This window comes from Asparagus officinalis, chromosome 9 (genome assembly GCF_001876935.1).
Source record: "Asparagus officinalis chromosome 9, Aspof.V1, whole genome shotgun sequence".
NCBI classification, from domain to species: domain Eukaryota; kingdom Viridiplantae; phylum Streptophyta; class Magnoliopsida; order Asparagales; family Asparagaceae; genus Asparagus; species Asparagus officinalis.
This window is the reverse complement of record NC_033802.1, coordinates 23,103,334-23,119,269: the sequence shown is the minus strand read 5'-3', so window position 1 is coordinate 23,119,269 and position 15,936 is coordinate 23,103,334. Positions and strand designations below refer to the sequence as shown.

The window sequence follows — 15,936 nt, the reverse complement described above, 5'->3', positions numbered from 1 at the left end:
AAGTCATCAACTCTTGGTAGTGGATACCTATTTTGGATGGTGACCTTATTCAATTCATGATAATCGATACATAATCAAAGGCTGTCATCCTTCTTCTTCACAAAAAGGACCGGTGCTCCGCACGAAGAATGACTCCAATGAATAAAACCCTGAGATATAAGATCATCTAACTGAGTCTGTAGCTCCCTCATCTCAGTAGGTGCCATATGATAAGGTGCACAGGAGATCGGTGCTGTGTCCGGCTACAACTTAATACAGAACTCAACCTCTTTCACTGGAGGTAATCTAGATATATCCTGAAAGACATCCTGATACTTTGAGATGAATCTGGTCTTTTTCAAATTTTCACCCTAATCTCGAAACAACACCTCCTCGATGTATGCCAGAAATGACTCCGCAAACTGGTTTCCCTGTGAGGTCGGTACAACTAACTCGGTCCCATCTGACGCTCACAAGCTGACTGTTTTTGCAAAATAGTCAATAATGACATGGTAGGATGATAATCAATCCATACAAAGAATAACATCAAACTTGTACATACGCAATACGATAAAATTGATAACGAACTCAGACTCGTCTAAGCTGATAATGCATCTCCTACAAATACTCTCTAAGAGGGAAAGTGTAAAACCCCAGAAAATTTGTGTTAACGAATGATAAATTGAATTAATATGTAATTAATTATTATAAGTGGATATTTATTAAGATAAATATCATTAAATAGTGTTTGAGTATGTTAACAAGTATTTTGAGTATAAACAAGTTCATACATGAGAATAGAACGAGTCGAAAACATGCACAAAGGCAAAATCTTGAGGAACTGGAAATTCCTAGTTCGGTCGACCGCAGCCCTGTCGACCACCACAGTCGATCGCAGAACCTGTTTTCTGTTTCCCTGACCTGAGTTGGTTTTGGGTATTTCAGGCACATATTCGTTTTCTCTGCAATATATACACATTGTTCACAAGATTTTCAATATTCTTTCATATTTTTGAAACTCTAGCAGCCACCAAAATTTTCTACAAACCCTAAATTGATTTTTGAGAAAGATTAAAGGCTTTAAGGTGGGATTTTTGGTTTGCAACTTGGAGATCTGCTTGGGAACTTCATCTTACACGTTTTAAAATAAGTCTTAGGTGAGTTTTATCTCTGCTAATCCCTCTCCCATGTTTTAAAAAGTTTTTAAAGAGATTTAAATGTGTTCTATAGAGCCAAATTGACTAGTTTGTGAATAAAATTCAATCTTTTGTTATATGTGTAAAGACTAGGCCTTTTCATGTTAAGAATGAAATTACAGAAGTATTCTAAGATCTGAAGAGTATAAATAACGTGGTTTAACTAAGAATTTGTGATTTTATCTTCACTTTGACGTTTTGTGCATGTTTAAGAGTTTAATCATGACCTTTTATGAAATTAATCGTGTTCTATATGTTTGATATTTTTTCCAGAGATATAAATCTGCTGTATACAATGTTCTACATTTGTTTCAGGACAAATTAAACTACTTTAAATAGCAAACAAATAAAAAAACACAGATTGCGCAAACCTGCAGAGAACAGGATCTGTTCATGTGCCGGTCGACCGCCGCCTAATCTGCAATCGACCGCATGCCAGACAGAAGTCTGGGCAGTTGTTGAAATTGCGTCCGGTTGACCACGCCTAAGCGACGGTCGACCGCGTGTCAAGCAGAGGCTAGGGTAGCCTCTGAAATGTGATACATTCGATCTCCGCTATATTGCGGTCAACCGCCAGGCTGATATATGCCAGTGCATGTTTTCCCTCATGATTTCTAATTTCTGGAAATTTTCTCAACCTTATTATGTTGTATAACGATCTTTATGAGTTATTTAAGACCTGAAGTGTTGGTGAACACCATATTTTGATACGCACACCAAGATATGTGCATGTACACATAGTTTATATTGAATTGACATGCATTGTCAAGGTATTTGACAAACGTGGAGTTGATGAAAATAAAATAACATATGATAAATTATTGCTCATCAGTTATGGATACTTAGTGTGGTTGTTTATCCCATAATGAGACATCAGTTGTACCACACTAGTATTTGGTTGTTTTCCCGTAATGAGACCTCAATTGTACCAAATACTAGAAGATGATTGGTGTGTTTTTTTGATTTGGGCTGATATGCCTATTCATAGTTGTACGATCTTCTAAAAGCATATCCGAAATAGGGAGATATAACCTATTACCGCAGAACGATTGAGTAATGGTGATGAATTCACATGTGAATGTGAGTACCTTACAAGAGTATCGTTATGAGATGAGACTTATATGCAGTTACAGTTTGTACCCTTATAGTTTATCCATGAGTAGGTTGCACAATTGATACATGATGCACATGATATAGTTCATGATGATATTTGAGCAGGTTGACATTTTCTTATGTTTATGCCAACTACCTGAGGGTAGATTGAGATGTGACCTTGATTTCTTACAGTTGAGGTTTGGAGTATCTACTTTTACATTTTGATTTCATTCATAGGATTGGAATTAGTATTTAGATGTTCACTCAAATCCGCAAGTGCACGGATATCGCTGTAGCGATGCAAGGTCGTATCCTCAGGGACTTCGTTGTTAATTACTAATTTTCACTGTTTTGTGACTATCTAAACCAATCGTGTTAAAAAGTATGATTTTTATGACTATCAATAAAGAACACACTAGCTAGTATCAACGACGAATTCACTCAAATAAAAGGATCTAGGATTGAGAACGACTAACCTATGATAACTATTAGTCTCTTTCGACGACTAAAAGTCGTGCCTAATTCAGCCTAACAACTTATTTTCATAGTGTTAAACCAAATTAAACCTATTAAGTTCTTGTTAATCCCTCATGTTCTCAAGACTATTTAACCTACTTTCGTGATCAATTAATTCTTGTTCAATTATTATTTTCCGGCGTCAATCTAACCTTTCAGTTCAAATCAACATCCTAAAAGAATTAAATCAGTGGCCAATTGAATTAACCCTAGGCAATTAGATACTAGTAACCGAATAATGCAAATCGAACAATCAATAACAACAACAATCAGTTCATTGATTCATAACCATGGCCGAACCTAGTTCAATCCCAGATAAGACAATTACTCACACATAATTGAAATAGAAAACATGATAACAATATATAAGATCATAATCATAAACTAGAAATTGAGATAGATCAAAAAGATAAACCGTAGTGTTGAAGTTGCACACAATTCTCCACAAACAGCAGATTCCAAATCAAAAGAAAACCTAATCTAAGAGTTTTTAGAGAGAAGAAGAGAAGAAGAAGAAGGAAAAATCAAGATCTCTAGCCTCTGGTCTCTTTTCAGATGCTTCAGGGTGTCTCCCTTTTAATTTCGGGAAAAACGTGTTGAAAAATAACTACAAATATTGCTCCAGATCGCATGATAACTGACTGCTGTTATCCAGCACGGCTGTGCAAATCGACACGACCAGGCCGTGTTTAATTCCGTTTCGCTCTGCTTTCTGGGCTTTTCTTCTGTAATCAACACGCCTGTGTTGTTGAACACTGGGTGACTGTGTAGTCTCTTTTCATGCATTCCTTGACTCCTTCTTGACTCCGAATCCACGCTAAACTCCAGTAATTCCTACACAATATATAAATAGAGCAGTAAACAAGAACTAGGGAGCTTAACAGGGCAAAAGTGCAAGGACATACATCAAATAACAATGAATCCGTAGGTAAAACATAGTCAAAATATAGATAATATTCATGTTTATCAACTCCCCCATGCTTGAACTATTGCTTGTCCTCAAGCAAAACAGATGGAAACACACACATGAGAGGGTACAGATTCAAAGAAAATAGAAATTAAACACAAATGTATCCACTATTCTCAAGTTCACATGCAATATTATTCCACTCAACCCAATGTCAAAATAGAAATATTGTCTTAAGTTCAAAGTTGAAGAAAATGTATCTGTAGGCGTTCACGTACAGTAGTGCAAGTGACTCAACTCATAAACGTTGGAAAAAGATATGGCATGACAAAGTTAAAAATTTTTAGTTGATTGCCCAAAACTCCTCGTGACAAACACATATCTCATCACAATGGGTCATACTCTTCCTGCTTAAGGTCTCAAAAGAGCACTCGGTTTCCTTGCATTTTATTTATTTATTCAATTTTCTTATTTTTTTTTAAATCCCGTCATAGTTAACACCTAATGACGTGACAGCCATACTTCTGAGGGTGCGGTGCCAGGTACTCGGTGCAACAGGCTTTAGGAATTTTTTTTTACAAGGCCGAGTGTTTCTCCAGTAACCAAAAAGTAGTCCAAGTCACCAAAGAAGCTTAGGTTTTAATTAGATGGGTTGAGCCAAAATCCATTCCTATCTCTCCAATGTTTAGAGTTAAGTATCGACAAAGTGGAACTCGAACAGATAACATCCTAACCAACTAAACATGAAACAAAGATTTTTTTTAACAATGGGGCATGTGAAATAAATGATGCACGTGTTAGAAGAGTTTTCAAACAGTGATACTCTTTTTATTTTCTTTTTTCTTTTTCTTTTAAAAGCTAAATGAAAAATCCCAACACAAAAAACAAGCACTCAAAAACACCAAAGCATACATGAAACATCATCCCAACAAACCAACTCACTCCCCTATGCTTGAATTGCACATTCTCCCCAATGTGCTTGAGTAATTGAAAGGAGGATAAGAAGGACTCACCGCTCATTGAGGAGGTGGTGGAGGTGGATAACCATGAATTAGGGACCATTGGTGCATATGTTACGTCACCGCTCATTGAGGAGGTGGTGGAGGTGGATAACCATGAATTAGGGACCATTGGTGCATATGTTACGTCTGGTCATTCATTGTTCCAAGTGTATTGCGAAAATTGTCCAAGCGGGTGTCCATGATGAGAACAGATCCGGAAGTTTCAGATGTTGAATGAAAGAATTTGGTCAATGAATATTGGCGTTGCTCTGGGCCTAACGACAAGGACGGTGTCTTAGCACTGGAGGCACGCCTATCGGTTTGGTGGTGTTGGATGTGATGAATGAGAGAGAGGCGGCAGTGTTGAGTGGAGGAATCAACGTTGGGGAGGGAAGTGGTTTTGGGGAAGTTGTTAGTCGGCGATTTTGATGGTGAAGGATGAAAGAGGACGGTGGTATGAGGTGGTGAAGGGAAGGGAGGCGGTTGTTTGCTCAAAGAGGTGGGGTGGTCAGTCGGTGGTTGTTTGAAAAGGGGGATTTGATGGGTAAGGTCAAAGAAGATGGAAGGATGGGGAGTCTAGAACGAAAAAGAAGGGGGGTGGTAGACTCTGGAAATTTTTTATTCTTTGGCCACGGGTGTGGTGGATGCCTTCCCATGGTATGGTAGACTCTGGAAATGAGATGAAGACTGTCCCGACTGCTACACGAGTGTGTTGGTGGACACGGCCTAGCCGTGTCAACTGTGTATTCAATATTTTTCCTTCTGTCCTCTTTAGCCTTGAACTCTCTGTTACCTATTTCCTTTTTTCATTCACCTACACACCAGTTCACATGTCATGAAGCTAATAAAACTAATAATTAAAACACTAAAAGGAAAAATAAAGTAAAAGAAAAACTTGGGTTGCCTCCCAAGAAGCGCTCGTTTATGGTCATGAGCTCGACCCCTTCAATGCTCACAATGATGATGGATCGGGAAGGGTAAAAGTACCCAACTTCTCGATCGGAGTTCCTGTGAAATAATACTTTAATCGCTGTCCATTGACCTTGAAAGATCCCGTGGCTTCACTCCATACTTCGACAACCCCAAATGTGTATATCTTGTGCACTTGGAATGGTCCAAACCACCTCGAACAAAGTTTGCCCGGAAAAAGCTTGAGTCGGGAATTAAGTAGAAGTATCAAGTCTCCTTCTGTAAACTCTTTACGGAGGATATGTTGATCATGCCACTTCATTATTCTTTCTTTGTAAATCTTGGCATTACTCTTTACGGAGGATATGTTGATCATGCCACTTCATTATTCTTTCTTTGTAAATCTTGGCATTCTCATATGCACCCAATCTCAATTCATCAAGTTCATTTGGTTGAAGCTTGCTCTCTTCCCCTGCTTCTTTCAAATCTAAATGAATGCTCTTGATAGCCCAATGTGCCTTATGTTCCACTTTAACTGGTGGAGATGGACTGGTTCTAGACTTCTTCTGCTGCTTTTTGACATGACTGTGTCTACGGACACACCATGGCCGTGTGGAATCATTATTCAGCATCTTCCAAGTTGCAATTTTCTCTTCACAAACCTAATCTGGGCTGTTTCTGCTACTTTTTGACATAGCTTTGTTTATATACACAACCTGGTCATTCAGCCCCCTTGTAATTTTGACCACTATATCAGGTTCCTTGCTGTAGGTGGTTTTGGTGTAGTTGGGGCTTTCATCAAGTATTGTAATATAGGAAGTTATTTCCTGATCATCATCATCTGGTACCCCATTCTTTACTAAACATTTCTCAAGTGGATCACTTGAGATATTTCTGATAAAATCTTCTCTAACCACCATGTCAATCGTGTCAATCCTGCAACAAGTATCATCAATTAGTGGAAACTTCATAGTAGAAAACAAATCAAAATTCACCTTTTCATCCCCTATATTGAGAGAGAGCTTTCCATTCTTCACATCAATTATCACACCAGCGGTAGCAAGGAAAGATCTTCCCAATATAATAGGGATTTGAGAATCCTCCTCAATTTCAAGAATAACAAAATCAACCCGGATGTAGAATTTACCAACCTGGATAGGTACATCCTCTAATATACCTACCGGACGTTTAACCGATCGATCCGCTAATTAGAGGGAGATAGTAGTGGGCTTAAAGTCTCCCATCTGCAACTTGTTACATATAGACAATGGCATAAGACGGACAGTAGCACAGAGATCACATAGAGCATGATTAATTGACATATCACCAATTGTGCAAGGGATTGAAAATGAGCCAGGATCTTTAAGCTTAGGTGGTAGCTTATTTTGTATGATGTCACTACACTCCTTGGTCAAGGCTACAGTCTCATATTCCTCTAATCGCCTCTTATTTGATAGAATCTCCTTTAAGAATTTGGCATAGGAGGGCATTTGGGAGATGGCTTCAACAAATAGGATATTAATATGCAATTTTTTAAGATTTCTATGAATTTCCCAAACTGTTTTTCCAACTTAGCTTTAACTTGCCTTTGAGGGAAGGGTAGTGGAGGCTTATAAGGTGCAGGTGCAACATATCTCTCAACTTTCTCACTACTGTGCTCTTTCTCACTTGACACTAACTTCTCACTCTCATCAACCACATCTGTATGGTCATTCCTCATCATTGGTCCCTCTAACTCTTTTCCACTCCTAAGTGTGATGGCATTGATAGATCCCTTTGGGTTAGTTTCAGGTTGCCCAGGAAACATACCCAAAGACCTAGAAGAAGAGTTAAATTGCTGGGCTAGTTGAGTGATCTGATTCTCTAACATTTTATTATGGGTGGCTAAAGAGTCAACCTTAGAAGTTAGATTCTTGATGACATCGCTCATGATTCTATTCTGATTTCTAAATTCTTCATTTTGTTTATTCTGGAATGACACAAAATTCTCCATCAAATTCTCTAAGTTAGACTTTTGGGGACTGGGGTAAGTGAGTCTAGGGGCCTGAAAACCTGGAGGTCAAAAATTTGAGTGAGGAATCGGGTTCAGTGGTGGATTTTTATAGGATAAATTAGGATGATTTCTCCACCCCGGGTTGTATGTATTGGAAAAAGGGTCCCCTTTCTGATTAAAATTATTCATATAATTAACATGTTCAGATAATGGTGCATCAGGGGAAGGGGAGTTTCCATTCTGACATTCCACAGCAGAATGTCCAATGATACCACATATTTCACAGTTAGTAGAGTTAGATGCTACTGAATTCATGCTCATCTTGTCAAAATTTTGAAATAAAGCATCTACTCTAGAAGCAATGTGGTCTAATGCATCTACATCATACCTCCCACTCTTTTTGGGTAAAGAGCGCTCACCTGACCACTGGAAATGATTCTGTGCCATATCCTCTATGACTTGTTTTGCATCTCGTACACTTTTGTTCATCAATGAACCACCCGCTGTAGCATCCACGGTCATCCTTGTGTTGTAGAGAAGACCGTTGTAGAAAGTGTGAATTATGTGCCAATCCTCTAACCCGTGATGTGGGCACATCCTTAGAAGATCCTTGTACCTCTCCCATGCATCATACAATGACTCCCCTTCTTTTTGAGTGAAGGTGGTTATCTGATTTCTCAATTGGGCTGTTTTTCTCGGAGGGAAGTACTTAGCAAGGAACGCTTCTGAGAGTTGGTCCCATGAAGTGATAGAGCCCGGTGGAAGTGATTGCAGCCAAGCCCTTGCCTTATCTCTTAGTGAGAAGGGAAACAACCTTAGCTTGATTACATCATCCGACACTCCATTCATCTTCAAGGTGTCACAATACTCTAGAAAGATGGAGATGTGGAGGTTTGGGTCTTCGGTTGGAGTGCCTCCAAATTGGTTTTGCTGAACCATGGAGAGGAGTGAGGGCTTGAGTTCGAAATTGTTGGTAGCAACATTAGGCTTCAAGATGCTTGATTGGGAGCTATGGGTGGTTGGTGATGCAAACTCCTTCAAGGATCGGTCTTGATTACCTTGGTTTTCTTGGTCTCCCATGGTGTTTTTGCTTTTTAAATTATCCTTTGTTTCTCGTGCCTTCTTCCTAATATGACGCAAGGTCCTTTCAATCTCGGGATCACACATCCTTTGTTTCTCGTGCCTTCTTCCTAATATGACGCAAGGTCCTTTCAATCTCGGGATCACACTCGATTGGTTCTCCAAGTCGATGACGCAAGGTCCTTTCAATCTCGGGATCACACTCGATTGGTTCTCCAAGTCGTAAGGATCTGGGCATAAAAGGGTTCCTGCACTAAAAAAAGGAACAAGTCAAACGAAAAGAAAAAAAATAAAAATAAAAATAGAATAAATAAAAGAAAATGTCTAGTCTAGTCAAACAATGAAAAAGTCAATATTAACAATGCCGAAGTCCCCGGCAACGGCGCCAAAAACTTGTTCACTCAAATCCGCAAGTGCACGGATATCGCTGTAGCGATGCAAGGTCGTATCCTCAGAGACTTCGTTGTTAATTACTGATTTTCACTGTTTTATGACTATCTAAACCAATCGTGTTAAAAAGTATGATTTTTTTGACTAACAATAACGAACACGCTAGCTAGTATCAACGACGAATTCACTCAAATAAAAGGATCTTGGATTGAACTTCGATTTCAACTCTGGTTTGAATCAACAAATTAATCAATTGTTATCGAATCTCTTAATGCATTAAGAACGACAAACCTATGATAACTATTAGTCTCTTTCGATGACTAAAAGTCGTGCCTAATTCAGCCTAACAACCTATTTTCATAGTGTTAAACCAAATTAAACCCATTAAGTTCTTGTTAATCCCTCATGTTCTCAAGAATAATTAACCTACTTTCGTGATCAATTAATTCTTGTTCAATTACTATTTTTCGGAGTCAATCTAACCTTTCAGTTCAAATCAACATCCTAAAAGAATTAAATCAGTGGCCAATTGAATTAACCCTAGGCAATTAGATACTAGTAACTGAATAATACAAATCGAATAATCAATAACAACAATCAGTTCATTGATTCATAACCATGGCCGAACCTAGTTTAATTCCAGATAAGACAATTACTCACACATAATTGAAATAGAAAACATGATAACAATATATAAGATTATAATCATAAACTAAAAATTGAGATAGATCAGAAAGATAAACCGTAGTGTTGAAGTTGCACACAATTCTCCACAAACGGCAGATTCCAAATCAAAAGAAAACCTAAACTACGAGTTTTTAGAGAGAAGAACAGAAGAAGAAGAAGGAAAAATCAAGATCTCCAGCCTCTGGTCTCTTTTCAGATGCTTCAGGGTGTCTCCCTTTTAATTCTGGGAAAAACATGTTGAAAGATAACTTCAAATATTGCTCCAGATCGCATGATAACTGACTGCTGTTATCCAGCACGGCTGTGCAGATCGACACGACCAGGCCGTGTTTAATTCTGTTTCGCTCCGCTTTCTGGGCTTTTCTTCTGTAATCAACACGCATGTGTTGTTGAACACTGGGTGACCGTGTAGTCTCTTTTCATGCATTCCTTGACTCCTTCTTGACTCCGAATCGATGCTAAACTCCAGTAATTCCTACACAATATATAAATAGAGCAGTAAACAAGAACTAGGGAGCTTAACAGGGCAAAAGTGCGCGGACATACGTCAAATAACAATGAATCCGTAGGTGAAACATAGTCAAAATATAGATAATAGTCATGTTTATCAACTCCCCCATGCTTGAACTATTGCTTGTCCACAAGCAAAACAGATGGAAACACACACATAAGAGGGTACAGATTCAAAGAAAATAGAAATTAAGCACAAAGGTATCCACTATTCTCAAGTTCACATGCAATATTATTCCACTCAACCCAATGTCAAAATAGAAATCTTGTCTTAAGTTCAAAGTTGAAGAAAATGTATCTGTAGGCGTTCAAGTACAATAGTGCAAGTGACTCAACTCATAAACGTTGGAAAAAGAAATGGCATGACAAAGTTAAAAAATTTTAGTTGATTGCCCAAAACTCCTCGTGACAGACACATATCTCATCACAATGGGTCATACTCTTCCTGCTTAAGGTCTCAAAGGAGCACTCGATTTCCTTGCATTTTATTTATTTATTCAATTTTTTTATTTTTATTTTTGAAAATCCCGTCATAGTTAACACCTACTGACGTGACAGCCATACTTCTGAGGGTGCGGTGCCAGGTACTCGGTGCAACAGACTTTAGGACTTTTTTTTTACAAGGCCGAGTGTTTCTCCAATAACCAAAAAGTAGTCCAAGTCACCAAAGAAGCTTCGGTTTTAATTAGATTGGTTGAGCCAAAATCCATTCCTATCTCTCCAATGTTTAGAGTTAAGTATCGACAAAGTGGAACTCGAACAGATAACATCCTAACCAACTGAACATGAAACAAAGATTTTTTTTTTAACAATGGGGCATGTGAAATAAATGATGCACGTGTTAGAAGAGTTTTCAAACAGTGGTACTCTATTTCTTTTATTTTTTTCTTTTTCTTTTAAAAGCTAAATGAAAAATCCCAACACAGAAAACAAGCACTCAAAAACACGAAAGCATACATGAAACATCATCCCAACAAACCAACTCACTCCCCCATGCTTGAATTGCACATTGTCCCCAATGTGCTTGAGTAATTGAAAGGAGGATAAGAAGGACTCACCGCTCATTGAGGAGGTGGTGGAGGTGGATAACCATGAATTAGGGACCATTGGTGCATATGTTACGTCACCGCTCATTGAGGAGGTGGTGGAGGTGGATAACCATGAATTAGGGACCATTGGTGCATATGTTACGTCAAGTCATTCATTGTTCCAAGTGTATTGCAAAAATTGTCCAAGCGGGTGTCCATGATGAGAACAGATCCGGAAGTTTCAGATGTTGAATGAAAGAATTTGGTCAATGAATATTGGCGTTGCTCTGGGCCTAACGACAAGGACGGTGTCTTAGCACTGGAGGCACGCCTGTCGGTTTGGTGGTGTTGGATGTGATGAATGAGAGAGAGGCGGCAGTGTTGAGTGGTGGAATCAAAGTTGGGGAGGGAAGTGGTTTTGGGGAAGTTGTTAGTCGGTGATTTTGATGGTGAAGGATGAAAGAGGACGGTGGTATGAGGTGGTGAAGGGAAGGGAGGCGGTTGTTTGCTCGAAGAGGTTGGGTGGTCAGTCGGTGGTGGTTTGAAAAGGGGGGGTTTGATGGGTTAGGTCAAAGAAGATGGAAGGATGGGGAGTCTAGAACGAAAAAGAAGGGGGGTGGTAGACTCTGGAAATTTTTTATTCTTTGGCCACGGGTGTGGTGGATGCCTTCCCATGGTGTGGTAGACTCTGGAAATGAGATGAAGACTGTCCCGACTGCTACACGAGTGTGTTGGTGGCCACGGCCTAGCCGTGTCAACTGTGTATTCAATATTTTTCCTTCTGTCCTCTTTAGCCTTGAACTCTCTGTTACCTATTTCCTTTTTTCTTTCTACACACCAGTTCACATGTCATGAAGCTAATAAAACTAATAATTAAAACACTAAAAGGAAAAATAAAGTGAAAGAAAAACTTGGGTTGCCTCCCAAGAAGCGCTCGTTTATGGTCATGAGCTCGACCCCTACAATGCTCACAATGATGATGGATCGGGAAGGGTAAAAGTACCCAACTTCTCGATCGGAGTTCCTGTGAAATAATACTTTAATCGCTGTCCATTGACCTTGAAAGATCCCGTGGCTTCACTCCATACTTCGACAGCCCCAAATGGGTATATCTTGCGCACTTGGAATGGTCCAAACCATCTCGAACAAAGTTTGCCCAGAAAAAGCTTGAGTCGGGAATTAAGTAGAAGTATCAAGTCTCCTTTTGTAAACTCTTTACGGAGGATATGTTGATCATGCCACTTCATTATTCTTTCTTTGTAAATCTTGGCATTCTCATACGCACCCAATCTCAATTCATCAAGTTCATTTGGTTGAAGCTTGCTTTGTTCCACTGCTTCTTTCAAATCTAAATGAATGCTCTTGATAGCCCAATGTGCCTTATGTTCCACTTTAACTGGTGGAGATGGACTGGTTCTAGACTTCTTTTGCTGCTTTTTGACATGACTGTGTCTACAGACACACCATGGCCGTGTGGAATCATTATTCAGCATCTTCCCAGGTGCAATTTTCTCTTCACAAACCTAATCTGGGCTGTTTCTGCTACTTTTTGACATAGCTGTGTTTACATACACAACCTGGTCATTCAGCCCCCTTGCAATTTCGACCACTATATCAGGTTCCTTGCTGTAGGTGGTTTTGGTGTAGTTGGGGCTTTCATCAAGCATTGTAATATAGGAAGTTATTTCCTGATCATCATCATATGGTACCCTATTCTTTACTAAACATTTCTCAAGTGGATCACTTGAGATATTTCTGATAAAATCTTCTCTAACCACCATGTCAATCGTGTCAATCCTGCAACAAGTATCATCAATTAGTGGAAACTTCATTGTAGAAAACAAATCAAAATTCACCTTTTCATCCCCTATATTGAGAGAGAGCTTTCCATTCTTCACATCAATTATCGTACCAGCGGTAGCAAGGAAAGGTCTTCCCAATATAATGGGGATTTGAGAATCCTCCTCAATTTCAAGAATAACAAAATCAACCGGGATGTAGAATTTACCAACCTGGATAGGTACATCCTCTAATATACCTACCGGACGTTTAACCGATCGATCCGCCAATTGGAGGGAGATAGTAGTGGGCTTCAAGTCTCCCATCTGCAACTTGTTACATATAGACAGCACCGAGATCACATAAAGCATGATTAATTGACATATCACCAATTGTGCAAGGGATTGAAAATGAGCCAGGATCTTTAAGCTTAGGTGGTAGCTTATTTTGTATGATGTCACGACACTCTTGGGTCAAGGCTACAGTCTCATATTCCTCTAATCGCCACTTATTTGATAGAATCTCCTTTAAGAATTTGGCATAGGAGGGCATTTGGGAGATGGCTTCAACAAATGGGATATTAATATGCAATTTTTTTAAGATTTCTATGAATTTCCCAAACTGTTTTTCCAACTTAGCTTTAACTTTCCTTTGAGGGAACGGTAGTGGAGGCTTATAAGGTGCAGGTGCAACATATCTCTCAACTTTCTCACTACTGTGCTCTTTCTCACTTGACACTAACTTCTCACTCTCATCAACCACATCCGTATGGTCATTCCTCATCAATGGTCCCTCTAACTCTTTTCCACTCCTAAGTGTGATGGAATTGATAGATCCCTTTGGGTTAGTTTCAGGTTGCCCAGGAAACATACCCAAAGACCTAGAAGAAGAGTTAAATTGCTAGGCTAGTTGAGTGATCTGATTCTCTAACATTTTATTACAGGTGGCTAAAGAGTCAACCTTAGAAGTTAGGTTCTTGATGGCATCGCTCATGATTCTATTCTGATTTCTAAATTCTTCATTTTGTTTATTCTGGAATGACACAAAAGTCTCCATCAAGCTCTCTAAGTTAGACTTTTGGGGACTGGGGTAACTGAGTCTAGGGGCCTAAAAACCTGGAGGTCAAAAATTTGAGTAAGGAATCGGGTTCAGGGGTGGATTTTTATAGGATAAATTAGGATGATTTCTCCACCCCGGGTTGTATGTATTGGAAAAAGGGTCCCCTTTCTGATTAAAATTATTCATATAATTAACATGTTCAGATAATGGTGCATCAGGGGAAGGGGAGTTTCCAATCTGACATTCCACAGCAGAATGTCCAATGATACCACATATTTCACAGTTAGTAGAGTTAGATGCTACTGAATTCATGCTCATCTTGTCAAATTTTTGAAATAAAGCATCTACTCTAGAAGCAATGTGGCCTAATGCATCTACATCATACGTCCCACTCTTTTTGGGTAAAGAGCACTCACCTGACCACTGGAAATGATTCTGTGCCATATCCTCTATGAGTTGTTTTGCATCTCGTACACTTTTGTTCATCAATGCACCACCCGCTGCAGCATCCACGGTCATCCTTGAGTTGTAGAGAAGACCGTTGTAGAAAGTGTGAATTATGAGCCAATCCTCTAACCCGTGATGTGGGCACATCCTTAGAAGATCCTTGTACCTCTCCCATGCATCATACAATGACTCCCCTTCTTTTTGAGTGAAGGTGGTTATCTGATTTCTCAATTGGGCTGTTTTGCTCGGAGGGAAGTACTCAGCAAGGAACGCTTCTGAGAGTTGGTCCCGTGTAGTGATGGAGCCCGGTGGAAGTGATTGCAGCCAAGCCCTTGCATTGTCTCTTAGTGAGAAGGGAAACAACCTTAGCTTGATTGCATCATCCGATACTCCATTCATCTTCAAGGTGTCACAATACTCTAGAAAGATGGAGATGTGGAGGTTTGGGTCTTTGGTTGGAGTGCCTCCAAATTGGTTTTGCTGAACCATGGAGAGGAGTGATGTGGAGGTTTGGGTCTTTGGTTGGAGTGCCTCCAAATTGGTTTTGCTGAACCATGGAGAGGAGTGAGGGCTTGAGTCCGAAATTGTTGGCAGCAACATTAGGCTTCAAGATGCTTGATTGGGAGCTATGGGTGGTTGGTGATGCAAACTCCTTCAAGGATCGGTCTTGATTGCCTTGGTTTTCTTGGTCTCCCATGGTGTTTTTGCTTTTCAAATTATCCTTTGTTTCTCGTGCCTTCCTTCTAATATGACGCAAGGTCCTTTCAATCTCGGGATCACACTCGATTGGTTCTCCAAGTCGTAAGGATCTGGGCATACAAGGGTGCCTGCACTAAAAAAAAGGAACAAGTCAAACGAAAAGAAAAAAAAATAAAAATAGAATAAATGAAAGAAAATGTCTAGTCTAGTCAAACAATGAAAAAGTCAATATTAACAATGCCGAAGTCCCTGGCAACGGCGCCAAAAACTTGTTCACTCAAATCCGCAAGTGCACGGATATCGCTGTAGCGATGCAAGGTCGTATCCTCAGGGACTTCGTTGTTAATTACTGATTTTCACTGTTTTATGACTATCTAAACCAATCGTGTTAAAAAGTATGATTTTTTTGACTATTAATAACGAACACGCTAGCTAGTATCAACGACGAATTCACTCAAATAAAAGGATCTAGGATTGAACTTCGATTTCAACTCTGGTTTGAATCAACAAATTAATCAATTGTTATCGAATCTCTCAATGCATTAAGAACGACTAACCTATGATAACTATTAGTCTCTTTCGACGACTAAAAGTCATGCCTAATTCAGCCTAACAACCTATTTTCATTGTGTTAAACCAAATTAAACCCATTAAGTTCTTG

At 39.3% G+C, this 15,936-nt stretch overlaps 1 protein-coding gene and 2 long non-coding RNA genes across 3 annotated transcripts; 2 read left to right on the top strand and 1 right to left on the bottom strand.

The window, feature by feature from the left end:
- On the top strand, positions 3,075-5,201 carry LOC109824545. Its single transcript, XR_002242675.1, has 2 exons — positions 3,075-4,720; positions 4,790-5,201. It is a non-coding gene; the product is annotated as an uncharacterized LOC109824545 (long non-coding RNA).
- On the bottom strand, positions 6,266-8,763 carry LOC109823298. The gene is made up of 4 exons (XM_020389583.1): positions 7,795-8,763; positions 7,190-7,572; positions 6,862-7,145; positions 6,266-6,780 (listed from the first exon to the last, which is right to left on the bottom strand). Exons 1-4 carry the CDS (start codon positions 8,761-8,763, stop codon positions 6,266-6,268), a joined length of 2,151 nt encoding a protein of 716 aa, XP_020245172.1.
- LOC109824546 lies at positions 8,765-15,418 on the top strand. Its single transcript, XR_002242676.1, has 2 exons — positions 8,765-8,801; positions 15,335-15,418. It is a non-coding gene; the product is annotated as an uncharacterized LOC109824546 (long non-coding RNA).